This window comes from Pinus tabuliformis, chromosome Q (assembly GCF_031772625.1).
Source record: "Pinus tabuliformis cultivar Carrire ecotype Pingquan chromosome Q, CPIR1, whole genome shotgun sequence".
In the NCBI taxonomy this organism is placed as follows: Eukaryota; Viridiplantae; Streptophyta; class Pinopsida; order Pinales; family Pinaceae; genus Pinus; species Pinus tabuliformis.
This window is the reverse complement of record NC_142296.1, coordinates 943,962,257-943,981,227: the sequence shown is the minus strand read 5'-3', so window position 1 is coordinate 943,981,227 and position 18,971 is coordinate 943,962,257. Positions and strand designations below refer to the sequence as shown.

Here is an 18,971-nt window from a genome sequence, read left to right as displayed (position 1 = left end):
TGGGAGTACCCTCAAATTTTAGGGAAATTTAAGGGGGACGGGGGACATCGGGGTATATAATTTTTTTTAATATATATATATATATATATATATATATATATTTCAAATTCATATTCAATAATGAAAGCATAAATACAATGATACATACATAATTTAATTAAGTAATGAAATACATTGATCCATACTCATCATCCTTACTAATACATACATCATTCATCCGTAGACCACGAGATTCAATAATGAAATACTCTGATTCATCATTCATTATTCACCATTCTAGAACCTACATTGATTTAAAAATTAAATTCATCATTCATCATTCTAGATTCTAAATTGATTTAAAATTAAAATTCATCATTCATCATTTTAGAATCTAATTAGTACTAAGCAAAATAGCTATAATATACACTGAAATCTAAAGACTGGAATAGTAAATTGATATAACTAAACTCAAAAGTAGTGGAGCGATGAGTCTAAAAGTCACTCTAAAGTACACAAAGGGCTTGGTGCTCTTGATTAAATACTAATTCCATACCCTTGTACATGACAAAATGCAATGGAAACATTGCAATCCATCGGATCCTAAATTCCTGAAAAACTGTTAAGTCTGTTGGATTTTGAGTGAGATCTAAATTCTACTTTCTGCATATGAAATCCAATGAGGTCGGAACCACTCTCAAACATCGTGAGTCATTTCATGGTAATGTTAAAAATTTAAGTAAAAGGAGGAAAATGAAAGATAAAGGAGATGAATTGCATAGCATTAGTAGGGCAATATGATCAAATACTAGGTTTCCCCTGTCATAAATCATTGTTTACAAGCAAATTTATAGAGGGACACATAGTCCATTTTGAGGGGGGACGCCTAGGCATCTCCCTTTTGGGAGTCGTGTCCCCCACACTGGGGAAACGTCCCCCCTTGCGTCTCCCCAAAAGGGGGACGTGGGGAAGCGTTTCCCCAAACTTCCCCCCGTCCCGGGTGTGAGGGGTGCGTGCACCCGACCCTGGGGGATGCATCCCCGTGGAACACTGCGCTTTTCTAGTACTCGTTGAATGTCTATTCTATACCATGGTTCACCACTGCTTGGAGTCTTTTGGCTTGTAATCTTGCATTCTTCTGCATACGCTACATTTCCATGCCTAAATATGGCCTCCATTATTTTGGCTAAACAACCTGTGGGTTGTCGTTTGTCATCTGAAATTTTAATTCTATTGCAATAACTGGTTATTTGCCTATCTGTTTAGATTATTTGTTTTCTGTAATTACGTTGCAGCAAATACTGAATAAAACACAACTGCAACTCCACAAATATTTAAAGAACCACAGGAACTGATAAAATTATACACGCACACACAAATAATGGACAATGATATTGTTGGACAAATGTCCTTGTAAAAACCCCAAAGGGAAAACCAATTCTGCAGATAAGGGTTTTATTAATTCTTCAACAAATTAAAGAGGACACTTGTTAAAATTTGGTAGCTCAGGGATGAATTTCTCCTAGAAGAAATCATATTTGTCAGCTTTGTTTGAATCACCTATAATAAAATTTCATTTCTAACAATTCTAATATCTCTCCAAAAATAGTACGTCACATCTCAATTTGGAAGTGACCTTCCAAAAATAGAAAGTCATGTCTAAATGATCAAGGATGATCTCGACACATGGAATCCACTTTAAAATCAATTCAATCCTGATTATACAAGTCAAGAATTAATATTTTTATCCTTACGAGTATTATTAATATTATGTTACTATTATTTATAAAATAATTTAAAGTAATTCACCTTTAATGGATTAATAAAAACGAATTCTCTCATGGAATAACTAAATTAAATTGAGAATCTCTTACTTGGCAATTTGAACCTCCCTCTTGGAATAAAATAGTAATGCCACACTTAAGAAAATGTAACTCTCCTCTTCTAATTTAATGTATGTCAAAGTGTAACTCCTCATTAAATGCACTTGTAACTCCCTCATTCAATTCAATTTGTGACTCTCACCAAATATTCTTTCATGTCCAAGTGTAACTCTCTCTCTCCCTAATTCGAATTGTAACTCCTCAAGACAAGTGTACCTCTCTCTCTATTCTTGGGATGAGTTACACTTCAACTTAAGTAACTACTCCCTCATGGAATTTGAATCTCCTATTATTGGCTCAAAGCATGAATTCATTTTATAACTCCTCTCCTTTATCATCTATTTAGGCAATAGCAAGTGACAATTGCGATTAGCATGTTCATTGTGAAAAAGGAGAGCTAGTGTTGAGTGTGTGCAAGAGATGTGTGAGAGCAAGTGAAGAATAAGATCAAGGGAAGAGCTGGAGCAAGTGTGAAGGACAAGATCTGATCAAGAGAAGGAGATGTTCAAGCAAAGAGCAAGAACACTTCAGCTGCAAGTTGATCAGACATGGGTGACTTTATTCATTGTCATTCTCTCTCTCTCCCTACTCTGTTAAACAATTGAAGAAACCTAATAGAAGAAGAATCATTTGGGATTTTCCCTTGTGGGTTTTTCCCTGGTCATTGGACATAACTCCCAGTGTTTTGTATTTGTGCTTGACTGTCTTCATATGATCCTTAAGTTTATGTTCTATTTACAATAGCTAATCTGAAAAGTTTTGAACAAGAAATCTGCATTCTCATTAATTGTAACAACATAGAACATTCAATTTTTTGCAAAGTACATTCAGTTTTCTGCAAAGTACATTCAACTTTCTGCAAAGTACATTCAATTCCTTTTAGTTTTCTGCAAAGTACATTTAGTTCCATTCAATTTTTTGCAAAGAATTTTTAAATTTCTACATAGAACTTTCAGATTTTAACAACACTGATATTTTTGGACAAATGTTCCTAGAAAAACCTCGAAGGAAAAACCAATTCTGCAAATGAGGGTTTTATTATTTCTTCTACAAATTAAAGATTACATCAACTACTTGCCTAACATTAGCAAAGCTCCGGTAAATTTCTCCACTGGTGTTGGCTTGTGGGGGCCTGAACCAGGTTCAGAGCTAGTTAGCCAAACAAATCCCGGTACTACTGGCCCTTTCGACAACAGTTCGCGAAGCGCGGACTGAGGTCTTACCCGAAGTAGTATGGGAGGGTGCTAGAACTAGGTTTCTGCACCCTGGAGATGTCTGATGAGTTTGACTGGTCCGCGGTTTCTCCTTGCGCACAGGTTGCTTTGCGCACCTTCCTGTTCCTTGCAACCTGATACACTGCCTTCGCGTAGCCCTATCCAGGGGCTGTGCCGCGTTTTGCACTATTACCCAAGACCTTGTTTATATTCCAATTTTAGTTAATTATCTTTGCCTACTTGAGTGCTTTGAGTTATACTTAACAACATAAAACATTCATACAGGGGCGCGCAGTAAATAAATAGTATATTTTCCAATTATATCAATCATGCATTAACCCAAGAATAGATACACAAAATTATAACCATACTTCTCTTTATTGATTCTTTCCACAGTTACAGACTCGACTCGCCCTACGCACTCAGCTACAGGGGTTCGCGCACTCAATTGCGGACTACTAGGCCTCTACACACTCAGCGGCAGAGCCTTCTCCTATTCTACGACCCAAAGACACACTTCACCCTATGATTCAATCACTTAAACTTCTCATGTTCTCTTCTCCCTTTTACACTTAGAGCCTCACTCTATTTATACAATCCCATGGTCCGCGGACCATGGGTAGGTCTATCCTACCGATATTACATTACAAAACTAGGGCGGACAACCCTGTGACTCTATCATATTTTCGCAGAACTTTACAACAAGATTCGGTCAAAACTTGGGGTGTGAGCCCCAAAACATGCCTTGGGGGGATTCCATGCCCAATAGGCCCCCAACACAAACATCGTGACTCGTCCTCGAGTCACTCTGTCAGCGCAACGATCTTTGCGCGAAGTCCCTCCAACTATTCTCGAATTGCGCAGAGGTCAGCAACGCACTGAACTGCTGCTTGCTGGATCTGCTGCATACGCTGTTCAAGACTTCTATGTCGGGAGTGCTTCTCTGCATCAATGTGTGCATCCCTTGCATGTGTGCGAGCTTGCCTTTGATTTCTGCTGTGATGGTGAAGGCCTCGTCGATCCAAGGCTGAACGCGTGCCTTCAGGACTGCTTCCTTATGTCGTGCCACGTCCACCTGCTCCTTCAGTGCTTTAGCCTGCTACATTCGTGCAAGCCTCTAAGTGAGGACCACCATCTGTGCAGTTCCTCAGACACTATCATACTGCTGTTGGAGTTCTTGCGCCTCTGTCTCTAAGCGCTGGATGTTGGGGTCCTCCTGCAGATTTGAGAGGACCTCAAGTGATTCTTCCAACATACTAGTGCAGTCTCGCACTGCACCTCCAATTTCCTCCAACCCCGCTGTGATAGCGCTAGCGCACTGTTCTCTGACTTCCGGGGAGTGGATGGCTGCGCCTTTAACTGTAGCTCGGCGATCTGAAGATTCAGCTCCAGCTGAACCTTTGTCATTTCTCCCTTGGCCTCGCGGTTCCCTTGAATACTCACTGGTCAAGCATCCCATCTTGAATAGTGACTTCAACGGTCACTTTTGACCAACCTGCACGACAACGCAGCCCCCCGTGCGCAGTCGCGGACCTTGTGACCTTTTATTTCTGCGCGTAGCTACAACCTCGCGCAAATCCCGGGCAGAGTAGTTTATAGTCCCGCACTTCCTTTCAACTAGTGCTTGGAGCGCTAAGACTATATTTCCTTCGACTAGTCAGGTGGCTGTACCACCCGTGTGAAGTTCCATCCTGTCCTCCATCATGGTTCCTGGAGAATCCCCACCTTTTATTGTTACAGTTGACATCGCGCACTTCACCATTTGCAATGCGCTACCTTGGTCACTATGCTTAGCAATATGTGGTCCAAGCCAAGGCATCAGACTGATCAATTCACGGCGATAGGGCTCAAACTTGTCAGCATGATCGTACACACCCTGACTTACCATTCTTGTTTTTTTGGCGAGAAAACCTTCCTTTATCTCGTCCTCCAGCTTCTTGACTTTCGTGTTCACCAAAGCGCTTTTTTCTTTAAACATACCCTTTCTTCTTCAAGTTCTTGGAGTCTAAGGTTTCCCTTTTGGATTTCTACTTCCAAGGTTCCGCGAACTGTCGTCCCTACTAGTGCTGGATTAGGGTTTTCAAGTACTATAGGGCTTACATTGTTCGTTTCATATTACAGCCTTGGCGGTGCCTGCGCGGTCAGGTTCTTGCACGTGGCCTTATATGCCCATAGAACCACTGGAATGCACAGGTCCCAATCAATCCGTTTCACATTGTGGACCTTGTTCAGTACTTCGCACACTTTGTCAAAGGCTTCCACGCGGATAACCTTCTACGCGCTTGGTCTTACCATACCTCCTGGTCCCAAACGGAGGGGTTGTTCGCGCCATTGTCTTGCCCGCTCCTGCTTACCGATCATGTTTCCTACCGTGCGGACGGTGTGCCTTCGTGCAGGTTGCGCACCATATGCCTGTATCCATCTGGAAAGGTGGGCGCGCGGGCCGTTTTGTCTGGCATACTTGGCTTTTATCCGCATCTGAGGCTTCCCAAATCATAGGCGCATCATCCTTCTACATTCACGCCAGTCCTCAAAATTTTGCTGGTGCATACCCCACCACCTTGCGGGCGTAGCGCACAATACCCATTTCAGAGTGTCGAAATGCTGTTGTTCTGGCACTTCTTTTTCAAAGTTTTTTAGAAACTCCTCCACCTCGCTTAACCTGTCATACGTAGGCAGATCTCTTGTCTCTGTTGTTACGCAACGCAGTGACCTTATCATCATGTTACAGTTGAGCGTGGTTACCTCGTGTAACCGGTTTTGCCATCATTCTATCTCTTCCTCAGAATCTGATGTGCAGGAGCTTTCGCGCTCCCACGAGATTCGACCATCCGCAGTGGGATTTACCTAATCTTGCTCTCGCGCGGTTATCTTGTAGATGCAATCTAGATCGTCGTCGCTATCATTGTCGCGTACTGGTTCTGTGTAGCGCGATCCTTTTGCTGGGTCTAAAAGTACCACTATGCGCAGTGACTTTTTCTCAAAAATCACCTTGCGCTTCTTTAGATTTATCACTCCATTCATGTCAGTGGCCTAATCTATTCCCAGTAAGGCGGGATAGGGATTGCTGTCATCAACAATCTCTATCACTTCAAAATCTGCTAGCGCGCTCACTCCTTCGATGTCTACTGTAATTCCCTACAATCTTCCCATATTTAGGATCTTTTGCTGGTTGGCCATTCGCAGTTGGATAGGAGACCATTGCAGCACAGGCCTGCCCATGCACTTCCATGTTTGCTTTGGCGGGACGTTCGCGTCCGATCCTTGATCCAGAATCACTTGATCCATCTCATATTCCCCGATCTCAATCAATCTCATCTCCCTTCTTGTTTGCGTCGTGTGCTTCCCGAGCTTTCGGACAACGCGCGGTTCTCCTGGCGTGGTCCCAACACATCTAGTTATGAGTTCTTGCAGCCCCTTCACAGCCTTGTTGTCGCGTAGCAGCTTCATGCATGTCTCTAAGAATGTAGTGAGCATCGATGGGTCCATTTCCGGTTCCAGTCTGTCTTTACTTCCTGAAGTGGAGGCATCTGCGAAGCTCCTCTTAGCTTCCATGAATGTCTCTTTAGCGCGCTCCAAATCAAATTCAGGTTCCTTCGTCAGAGCCTTGCGAACCCAGGTACTTTCTTTGGGCTACTTGCCCTTGTCATCCCCCGTCGTAATACCGCTTCGAAGCACGATATTTACATTATGTTCTTCCTCGCGCGGCTCAGACCTCATCATTTGCAGGTTCTGAGTCGGGGGAGGTTGGAGTGCTCCTTTATCGCGCAACCTCGCTATCAGTGTTGGACAGTCCTCTGTCTCATGATCGAACAATGTACAATACAAGCATGATGGTCGCGTTGGATTTGTACAGTCGCGGGCATAATGTCTTGGCCCTCCGCAATTGTAACATATCAGTTGGCCGCGACCTCTTCCTGGTCCCATTCCTCCTCGGCCTCGTCCGCGTCCCTGAAATCCGGTGCGCACCATTCCTGTGTTTTGATCAAGGGCCCGTGTTTCGGCCTGAACTTTGTAGGTAGGAGTCCGATCCATCATCAGTTCATAACTTCTACAAGTGCGCTCATCATGGCCTACTGACCTGCAGAAATTACAAAACAATTGCTGGGAATTCTGTGTATACTTTTGTAATAGATGGCAGTTATCTGTAGCATGCTTCCCTCCTATCTGATAAATCGCACACCACAATGCAGGCATTGCATTGGGTCCTACTTGTGCCTCCGGTCTCAATGGCATTGGTCCTCCTCCCGCAAGGTAATTCGCGAACACCGAGAAGTGGTCCTTGTCGTGCCCCTGGCCCTTGCATTTTATGCACCATACCTCGTCGCGCACTTCTGGACGAGCTGTCCTGTCTTGTTTCAAACTCTGCATCTCAAGGCACAAGTTTTTCAGCTGTGCGTGAATCTGCTGGACTCCCAGGTTTGGATCTTGTATTGAAGTCTCGTGTAATCTCATCGCGACCTCCAAAGCTTCAGCTTGAGTTGTTAGCCTTTGTTGCAACAACGCATTCCGTAAATGCGGTGTTAATGATGCTACAAACCATTCACGATGTTGCCCATCTGTTAGTGTCATGTTCGCTTCGCGAATTGTGCACTTCAATATTTGATCCAGCTCCCACGGGGTTTCGCCTGGTAGCATTGTGATTTCCTTGAATCCAATGATCGATTGTGCCTCTGATTTTGGTCTGCTAAATTCCTTGTTTAGCACAGCTTGGATATCCACTATCCCCGCATTCAGATTGTCATTGGAATGCTTAATGTACCAGGTCAGCACGTGATCCTGTAGAGCGCTGACCAATGTTGCCTTCTTTATATTGTCGTCCGTGACACCCTGTGCTTCCCATACCGCTTTTACCATGAACCAAAATTGGTCTGGATCTTCATTCCCTACTCCCTTGAACACTGGTAGCTTTATCGCGCTGGCCATACTGTTTCTGTAGCGCCCTAATTTCGCATTACAGCAACCATAAAAAGAAATACTCATAAAATTTGAAAACAGTAATGTATGAAACTGTAATCTGTACCTACCTGAGCTGCTGGCTGACTTCCGATTCCGCTGCTGAACTGGTACTCCTGAACTGCTGACTGATTTGATCCAATTTCGGGATGGCCAATACCACCCTACCAGACAGAGCAACCTGGTTGCTCAATCCAGAGAGGCTCTCCACAGAGGCTCTCTGTCCCTCCGTGCCCAGAACTCAGATCACTCAAGACTCTTCCACTGCAAAGTTTCTTCTCCTGGTCTGCTGATGAATCTATATTTCTCTGGGTTTTTTCCCCCCATCTTCAGGTTCAGACCCTTCTATTTAACCCCTGGTCTGGCGGTGGCCGCCCTCCCACTTGCAGCCACCGCCTTTCTTGCATTCAAGGTTCTCGGATATTTTCCACTGACTTCTGCGTTTAGCAATCAATGTTCAGCTGATTCCTCGACTTTATTAATGGCTGGGATAAGGTGATTTTTAGGGTAGCCGACATTTATGAATATCACACTTCAGCATACGTTATACGTTTTTAAACTGATACCTTTATAACTTTCATCATGATGTTTATAAAGTTTTAATAACATAATGTATAACGTTTATATTATACATGCTATAAAGCTTTAAGGTATATATATATATTATAACATTTAAATACTATATGATGTAAAGTATATTTCATAATGTTTAAACTATATATGCTATAAGTATATTTTATAATATTTAAATTATGTATGATATAAAATTAATTAATATAATTTATAAATTCATATTATAAGGTTTTAACCACATACTTTATAAATTTTAATACATAGATATATATTTATAAAATTTTAAGGTCCAAAATTTTATTAATGGGTTGTTACATACACTCCCCCTTCTGAAAACTTCGTCCCGAAGTTAGAGCTTTAGGTTCAAGGTTTTAACGGACATGCCCTTTTCTATCCCGGACCCCAAGCTATTCAAAACTCATCCTATCCTCCCTAATCTCTTCTGCTCCCATCCTATCCGTCCTCTACTAGAGTATGCCATGGCGTCAATTTATTGACCTAACCATTCATAACACAAAGGTAACAGCGTCGGCTATACCGACCTGATTCCCAGTAGGCATCCGGCAGTCATCATCACACGTCTAGGGGAGCGTGACTCGCACAGTCCTCCCATGACTCCAGGTTCCGGAGGATAAACGGTGGGTAACACCTCCACCCCTCCAGTAGTATCAGGGCTACTACCCTATCATAGAATCACTTTGAGCTTTAACTGATCTGAGTTCTGTCATCACGTGGTCATCTCGAAAATTGGATCAATTATCTGCAATCATAGTTTATCTGCAAGTTTATCTGCAATCTTACACTTACCCAGCATTTGTAAAATGTGCATCAGCATATTCGAAATAACTTATGTATTATCTACATATAACAGAATTTTGTTTATTTTCTATGCATGTATTCTGACTTTTCTATAGGGTGTATTCACTTCCTGTCTTTTATTTCAGTTGCTCGTTTTTGACATGCATAACATAAAACAGATTTATATTGTTTCAATTTCTACCAGAAGTAAAATCATTTGACGGTCTTAATCTTTACTTCAACATTTATAATTTAGTAATATAATCACATATATTGTTTTGGTATCCATGTACCAGCAGGAATTAAACACATATTATTTTGGTATCCACGTACCAGCAGGAATTTTAAACATATATTATTTTGGTATCCATGTACCAGCAGGAATTTAAACATATATTATGCCGCAAAGTTTCATGTTTATCACTAATCATTCAAATGTTTTTGGTTCTCTGACAGAGGTGAAGTAAATATATATACTAAACATAGTGTAAAGTTCTTCAAAATGGACATAAACTAGGGTATCTCTGACATATGTCCTCTGTATCCTCCCAAGTCGCTGATCCAGGACTATACTTGTCCCACTGGACCTTAACTTGGTCCACCAGGCGGTTCCTCAGCTGTCGAACTCTACGTTCCAGTATACGTAACGGTTCGACCGTTATGACTCCCTCGTCCGATACCTGCAATTCTTTCCACTGGAGGTTATGAGATGGATCAGCTATATAATGTCTTAATACAGAAACATGAAATACATTATGAATTCTATGCAGGTGGGGTGGCAGGGCAAGACGATAGGCAACAGGTCCAACTCTTTCCACGACTTTAAACGGTCCTATAAATCGGGGTGACAACTTTGTCCCTTTCCCGAATCGAATAGTACTTTTGTTTGGTTTGATGCGGACGAAGACCTGGTCCCCTACTTCATACCTCCTATCAGATCGGTGAGCATCAGCATAACTCTTTTGTCTATCCTGCGCTTCCTTTAATCGCTGTCTAATCTGTCTGACCTGCGCTTCCATTTCATGGATTAATTCTGGTCCTATTATCACTCGATCTTCTATCCTGTCCCAACTTAACGGTGTTCTGCACGGTCTGCCATATAAAGCTTCAAATGGAGGCATCCCAATTGAACTGTGGTAACTGTTGTTGTATGCGAATTCAACCAAGGGTAAATACTTTTCCCAGAGTGATTGCTGATCCATTACATACATTCGCAACATGTCTTCAAGTACTTGATTTACTCTTTCAGTTTGCCCATCAGTCTCAGGATGGTAGGCAGTGCTTAAATTTAGCTGAGTACCTAAGGCTGTCTGCAGGCACGTCCAAAATCTGGAAGTGAATCGCGAATCTCTATCGGATATAATCTTCTTAGGTACTCCATGATATCTGATAATTTCGTTTATGAATACTCGAGCCACGTCAGCAACATCATAAGTATCTCTTACCGGAATAAAATGGGCGCTTTTTGTTAATTTATCCACCACTACCAGAATGGCATTGTGTCTCTGAGAAGTAAGAGGTAGTCCAGTGATAAAATCCATAGAGATGGTCTCCCATTTGGACATAGGTATGTCGTGGGGTTGTAAGAGGCCTGCTGGGTGACCATGATCTGCCTTTACTTGCTGACATTCCATACATTTTGCAACAAATTGAGCGATATCACGCTTCATGCCTGCCCAAAAGAAGAGTTTCTTGGTATCCGCATACATTTTCCCTACTCCAGGATGAGCACAATATACGGCTTTGTGAGCTTCCCTGAGGATGGTATCTCGAAGATCTTTATCATCAGGAATGTACATCCTTCCATGGAATCGCAAGATCCCATCGCTTTCTAATTCATAACCCTCGAACTTAGATTCTTTTGCCTTAATCCCCTCAAGACTTGCCCTCACCTTTAAATACCAGCTGTCTTTTATAAGACGATCCAGCACTCGCTGTCTTAAGTCCACTTTAATGGGTATGAGAGAAAATATCCGGGGTCTCCTGCTTAAGGCATCGGCTACCACATTTTCCTTTCCCTTAATATATGATATTCCGAAGTCATATTCACTTAGGAATTCACTCCATCGCCTTTGCCTGGCATTTAAGTCTCTTTGGGTGAACAAATATTGTAGACTTTGATGGTCGCTTTTAAGTGTAAACTTTCGTCCCACCAAATAGTGTCTCCAAATTTTTAAAGCTAGCATTACAGCGGCCAATTCTAAATCGTGAGTAGCATAGAGTTCTTCATGAGGTTTTAGCTTTCTGGAAGCATAAGCTATCACTCCCTTATCCTGCATCAATACTGCACCCAACCCTTGCTTGGATGCATCAGTACATACTGTAAAGTCTTTGCCCATATCAGGGACCCTTAGGATTGGTGCGCTGGTGAGTAGTCTTTTGAGTTCAAAGAATGCATTATTACATTCCTCGGTCCACTCATACTTAACACCTTTACGCTGGAGGGTTGTGATTGGCTTCGCGATTTTGGAGAACCCCTCCACAAACCTCCGGTAATAACCTGCTAAGCCCATAAATCTTCGTATCTCATGTGCATTTTTCGGTATTGGCCAGTCCAAGATCACTTTTACCTTCTCCAGATCTACTGAAATCCCTTCACCTGATATGATGTGACCCAAATAATGAATCTTTTCCTGAAAGAAGGAACACTTGGACAGTTTTCCATATCACTGACGTTCTCTAAGGCAGGACAATACTAACCGCAAATGCTCCTTATGCTCTTCTTCATTCTTGGAATAGATGAGAATATCATCTAAAAAGACTTGTACAAATTTATCAAGATACTGACGGAAAACACTGTTCATAAGATTCATGAATACGGCTGGCGCATTTGTTAACCCAAATGGTACCACAGTAAATTCATAGTGCTCTGATACCATGTGTAGCGCCCTAATTTCGCATTACAGCAACCATAAAAAGAAATACTCATAAAATTTGAAAACAGTAATGTATGAAACTGTAATCTGTACCTACCTGAGCTGCTGGCTGACTTCCGATTCCGCTGCTGAACTGGTACTCCTGAACTGCTGACTGATTTGATCCAATTTCGGGATGGCCAATACCACCCTACCAGACAGAGCAACCTGGTTGCTCAATCCAGAGAGGCTCTCCACAGAGGCTCTCTGTCCCTCCGTGCCCAGAACTCAGATCACTCAAGACTCTTCCACTGCAAAGTTTCTTCTCCTGGTCTGCTGATGGAGGTGGCATGGGCGAAGTCGGGGGTGAAGATGGTGAAACTGGTGGTGGTGTGGGTGGGGGTGGTATGCGCGAAATTCTCTGCTTTATCAGATTGATCGCACTTCTTGGTGAAACCTTCGCGAGTTCTTCTTCGCCTCCGCGCGGAGGTGAAATCAAGGGGCTAGTTTCTAGTTCTGTGCTACCTTCGTTTATATAGATCCTCCCACTCCGCGTAGTCCCAAACATCAATCTATTCACATAACCCGCTTTTCACTCAATAGCATTTTAATCCAAGTGTTCAAAGATTTAACGTACTTATTCCACGGTCCCTTGAGGAAGCATGTTTTTGCCTTGCTATAGCTGACTGAAGTATCTATCGCGAATTCAGTGATGAATCCTTCGATGATTTGATCCAACTAGTGATTGATAGCGCGTGTGATCCTATCTTTCAATGCTTCTAGTCTGCGCACTAACTCTGGAGTCCACACAATAGGTTTGTCGAGTTTACACCTTCCTTGGCTATCTGCTAGATTCGCGATCCACTCGTACAACTCAGTGGAGAAGGATGCAAAGAAAATTTCGTGGATCTTCGTATACAAGTAGCAATCTAACCACTCTTCCTTTGATAATCGCGGATTCCTATTTTCCTGCGCTGCGAACTCGTGAATCTTTCTGTCCAACCACTCTTTAATTCCTTTCTTTGTCGGATTCCAGTGGTATGACATCAGACATCTTTATGCAGATCTCGGTCCCGACAATGAAACCATTTGTTGGCTTTTAGGGGCCTGACCCAGGTTCATAGTTAGTTAGCCAAACAAATCTCGATACTACTGGACCTTTCGGCAACAGTGCGCGGAGCGCAGACTGAGGTCTCACCCAAAGTGGTATGGGAGGGTGCTAGAATCAGGTTTCCGCACCCTGGAGATGTTTGATGAGTTCGACTGGTCTGTGGTTTCTCCTTGCGCGCAGGTTGCTTCTCGCACCTTCCCGTTCCTCGCGACCTAATACACTGCCTTTGCGCAGCCCTATCCAGGGGTTGTGCCACGTTTTGCACTATTACCCAAGACCTTGCTTATATTCCAATGTTACTTAATTATCTTTGCCTACTTGAGTGCTTTGAGTTATACTTAACAACATAAAACATTCATACAGGTGCGTGCAATAAATAAACAGTATATTTTCCAGTTATATCAATCATGCATTAACCCAAAAACAAATACACAAAATTATAACCAAACTTCTCTTTGTTGATTCTTTCCATGGTTACAGACTCGACTCGCGCTGCGCACTTAGCTGCAGGGGTCCGCGCACTCAGCTGCGGACTACTAGGCCTCTACGCACTCAGCTGTAGAGCCTTCTCCTATTCTACGACCCAAAGAAACACTTCACCCTATTATTCAATCACCTAGACTTCTCATGTTTGCTTTTCCCTTTTACACTTAGAGCCTCGCTCTATTTATACAATCCCATGGTCCGCGGACCATGGGTAGGTTTATCCAACCAACATTACATTACAAAATTAGGACGGACAACCCTATCACTCTATCATACTTTCGCGCCCCGCGCCCGCAATTCGCGAAGCGTTACAACAAGATTCGGTCAAAACTTGGGCTGTGAGCCCCAAAACATGCCTTGGGGGGATTCCATGCCCAACAACTAGCAAAATTGATCTGGAAACACAAAGTTTCCTTCTACAAATCAAATTAGACTCTTGCTTGCAACTCGCACTTCTGCCTGTAGCTCATATTGGCAAACCCTGGAAGTGCGTACAACCTTCTTGGAATTTGTGTTGCCTGAGGAAAATTGTCCCTGCATTGTCTTCTTCCACCTGCAACTCGACTGAGCTATTCATACCTCCTTCGACAACTGTCTTTTGCAACTGAAATCGAACCACTGCCTAGTAATGTGCACTGGCTAGTGCGACCTCTCTATAGAATAATTCAATCTCTATTCCTTCCTCTTGGAATGGTGGGATTTCGTGAAGAATTCCTTTGGAAATCACTCCTCAATTCTTCCGGTTGAAACCTTTGCTGCTGGTGTCCTTGCGTTGCCTTTGCGCCTTTGCTCTCATTGCAACTCTATGTCTCGATGTGTTCTCCAAATGACCCATCAATATCCTCTGATAATCTCTCATTGAAAAATCAACGACCATGATCTAATCACAATAGATGGCTAAGATCATCTTGACACTATCAAGTGACTTTTTTGAAAGTCTAGAGGAAAATCGATTTACCCCAATTAACACGGATTAATTAAGCTTATTTCCCTAAGTAAGACCTAGGAAAATTAATTAACTGCTTAATTACATCTAATCAAGGCCTTTTGTCATGAAACCTTTTTTGGGTATTGGAGAAAATGTGTTCCCTAGCCTCATAGATACAATCTGAGACTAGAACACCTGTCTAAGCTACACAAACTAACACTCCCTCTTGGCAAGGAAGGTGTTCTGTATAACACACAACTTGTCTCTGAAGAAGATGAATGTCGCCTTCCCCAAAGTGTTCGTTAGTATATCTGCTTCCTGCTCGTTTGTAGGTAAATATTCCCATCAGTCCAAAATACACCTGAACATGGATTTATCTTTGGGGACATGTTTGAATTGCAGAAACACTCGTCTTGGATACTAATGTGATCCAAAACAGGTGCAAATCCACTTATCTGTGTACCTATCATGAACCAGAAATGGGTGTGACACCTAATTTGAGACTCATCTGGTAACATAGGAAGGAACTCAAAGCCAAGAAGCATGCAACAGATACGCTAAATGAGGAATCAAATCAAGTCCCATTTCATTTTGAAGATCCCATAAAGAAAAGAAAAAAAATCTTGAAAGGAAAAACAAAGGTTCAAAGTTGACACAAGCAATGTTGTAGTGGCAACCACCAATAAGAGAAGAAGCCTGATTAGCAACAGGTTAAAGCAAAGAGAACTTAGCTAAAGTCTGCTTGTCTAAACAAGATTTGAAATTTCAGGAACGCACTGAAAGATAAATCTGTCTTGGATGCTAATTCGATCCAAAAAGAGGTGCAAATCCACTTACCCACTCACCTATGATGAATTGGGTGTGGGAGTGACACCTAATCTATGACACACATCTGGTATTGTAGGAAAGAACCCAAGGGACAGAAACAATACAGTGCAAGGGGAATCAAATGAAGTCCCATTTCATTTTGAAGACCCCATAAGGAAAAACAACAAAACTTGAAGACAAAAGCAAAGGTTGAAACAACCAGTAGTAGTGGCAGTCTTCAATCAGAGAAGACTGATTATCAAAGAGAACTTAGCTAAAGTCTGTTGTCTAAACAAGATTTGAAATACTTGGTATGAAGGTACTGAAGAGTTATTTGGATTAGAACAAAGTAATTTTTTTTATATTTAGTTCTCACTATACACAGATTTCTCTATTTCCTTCAACATATTTGTATTTACATGTCTATAAATTTGGTCATCTATCCATGCCCCCTCCAAAACATAGAGGAGCCGTCTACATTAAATATCTGCTGACCTTCATGATGCGTGATGTTCAATATGATGTGCTGTTGTGAATGTATTGAGCTAAATTTGAATTTCAATGAAAATAATTGAATAAACTGGTGTTTGTATAAGAATATGACTATGTTTATATTACTTACGTAAAGTTAATACATCAATTTTAACCTACAGGGATGGATGGCTAGCCCTGCACTGTTTTCAGTCAGACATAGGCATACACATAAGTTCATAACACGTGTGTGTACATGCGTGTTTATTCTGTGCACACATATACAAATGTAGATGTTGAAGTTAATTCAGTGTTACAGAAGTATCTGTGTGCACTGTGAAAATAGATATAGTGTCCCCATAAGGGGGAGTGAAGAATCATTGAGTATTATCCTAGCTGCACACTCTTGCATGATAGTCAGAAGTTGAAATTGAGCTTTAGGTGAAGATGATATAAAATTTATGCTCTTCCTAAAATTTCCTTCTGTTAGAAAATCTCACCGTGCTTTAGATGCAGCATTTATACTTGGTTTGTAGTTTCACTTTTCAATGATTTTTTATGTATGTGTTTTCAGTAACGGAGTGGTCAGGAGGTCTTTATATTTCACCAACTGTTGCTGGAAGCAGGCCTGGTGGTCTTATTGCTGGTGCCTGGGCAGCTATGATGAGTGTTGGGGAGGAAGGTATTCATTCTGAAGAATAATTGTTCTGTGAGATTGAACTTAATTTGGTTACTCTGACAAGGAAGATAAAACTGGTCCAAATGGCTTACCGCTTTCTACCTTCTTTCTACATTATTCTGGTCCATTTTTCTGTGCCTCATCCTTCCCTGAATGCATTTTTTTCATAATATTTCTTCTGATTTGCTGGTCCCATTTTGAATGTACTAAGGATATCTGGAGGCAGTGAGAAAAGTAATGGAAGTATCAAAAACTTTTCAGGAAGGGTAATACTCTAGTTTTCCTTAAATTCTGTTTAGTATTTGTATTTGGATTTCCTTGTACACTTTCTGATGTTAAATACAATATTTGTAACTAACAAATAGATAATGCAGAATAAAGCAAATTCCAGAACTATTCATTGTGGGAAGACCAGACATGACAGTCATTGCATTTGGATCAGATAAGCTCGATATTTTTAAAGTGAATGATGTTCTGTCAACACGAGGATGGCATCTAAATGCTTTACAAAGACCTAACAGGTTTGTCTATAGGATCTGGTTATTTACCCATAAAAGTGCCTAGGAGAAAGGAAACTATTTCAGAGCTGGTAAAAATTTGAGCTGATTTGGTACATATTGCCTGTTTTTGTAGCATACACATATGTCTGACTCTTCAGCATACCACCCTTATAGCAGAAGATTTCTTGAAAGATCTGAAAGAAGCAGTTACAACTGTAAGAAGATGATCCCCTTTATTACAAACAAAATTCATGGGTCAATTATGTAGGAGTTATTCTGATAAATTTAGCTTTATTTTATAAATATTTGAAGGTTTCTTTCTTTCAATCTCTTCATAAATAATCTCATCTCATTTATTTCTTTCAGTCTTCTTGTTAATAATAATTTCTCAAGTAGTTAGGTGCAGTAAAATAAATTCATGGCTTTTACACAGGTGCAAGAAAATCCAAGTGCATTTGAAGATGGCATGGCTCCAATATATGGAGCTGCTGGAAAGATGCCAGACAGAGGGATGGTGCAGGATTTGCTGATTGAATATATGGACAATACTTGCTAGTCACTTTCAAAAATATTTTTTACACTGATACTAGGTGATACTATCAGTCAATGCCATTATATCATTCTTTATGATTTGCAGACCAAGATGTAGAATGCCAGATTTCCTGTTTCCATATTATCAAATTTATGTATCTCAATTATGTCACATGGGATGGCAAATCAGGTTTCCCTTTATCTTGGAAATGTGATTTGTCGTATTTTCTGTATCTCAAATTATGTTACATGGGATGGCAAGTCAATATTTCATTTATCTTGGAAATATGATTTGTATTCTTTTGTGTATCCCAAAATTTCACTCGGGATGGCAAATCTAGCTCCCCTTTATCTTGGAAGCATGATTTGTGCTCCTGTTTTAACTTTTATGTCAAAAGGTGCATTAATGTCAAGTTCTTGTTTTTCCAGTTCTAGTTATAGTAAACTGAATTTCCACAGATGTGAGTGTCCTCATTTATCATTTATGTACAGACAAACAAATTCAGGGTATCATTTTTCTCTAATCATCAATTTGATGAAAGATACTGTTTTATTTGATGTTGTATCATGCCACTATATATGTTGCTTCATGTGCTTTATGCCATCGGTAGTTAAAGTTTATTAAATATTCCGGTTTCCCTAACAAAAGTTTGGCACTACTGACATTTCAATCAAGTGACAGGTAGTTATGATGCAACCTCTTTAACTTGAGTTACATGAAGCATGAAAATCCTCTCTCAATAGTTTCATTGAAGCTCTACATCCATTCTTTGAAACCACACTTTTAATCAACATGTTGAACTGCAGGGGAATCTCACTGGTACCATTATGAATGAAGATTATTATGGAAAATCTGCATGTGCAATTTGTTTTCAAGGTTGAGTTTTTGTAAGTCCAATACATTTATAGAGGCCATATAGCTTGCATATAATATGTTTGTTATGGTTTACAGGGAATACACTTGCCTAATATTTTTGTAAATAGAAAACCTGAAGTCCATTATAAAAGGTTCATGTGCTTAACTGAGGTAGATGGCATCCTCAAGGATCAGTGAAATGTGTGAACTACTTGGGACTTGTGAGGCAGGTTATACTTCATCTTAGTAACCCTAACTAGTTGTTTACTTCAACTTCTCAAATAATACTTCATTAAAGTAGCTGGCTAGTCAAAATTTTAAATCACACTGGTCATGGAAGTTTC

General features: G+C 41.1%; 1 protein-coding gene across 2 annotated transcripts in view; it reads left to right on the top strand.

The window, feature by feature from the left end:
• Nucleotides 1-18,199, top strand: part of LOC149222576 (sphingosine-1-phosphate lyase-like) — a 268,215-nt gene extending 250,016 nt beyond the window's left edge. For both annotated transcript variants that reach the window (XM_089385514.1, XM_089385515.1), the window contains 5 exons: nt 16,636-16,743; nt 16,952-17,006; nt 17,115-17,261; nt 17,374-17,455; nt 17,674-18,199. In XM_089385514.1, the coding sequence (XP_089241640.1) occupies nt 16,636-16,743; nt 16,952-17,006; nt 17,115-17,261; nt 17,374-17,455; nt 17,674-17,796 (515 nt within the window). In that variant the 3' untranslated portion in view covers nt 17,797-18,199. The remainder of the gene's footprint in view (nt 1-16,635; nt 16,744-16,951; nt 17,007-17,114; nt 17,262-17,373; nt 17,456-17,673) is intronic.
• The last annotated feature ends 772 nt before the right edge of the window (nt 18,200-18,971 follow it).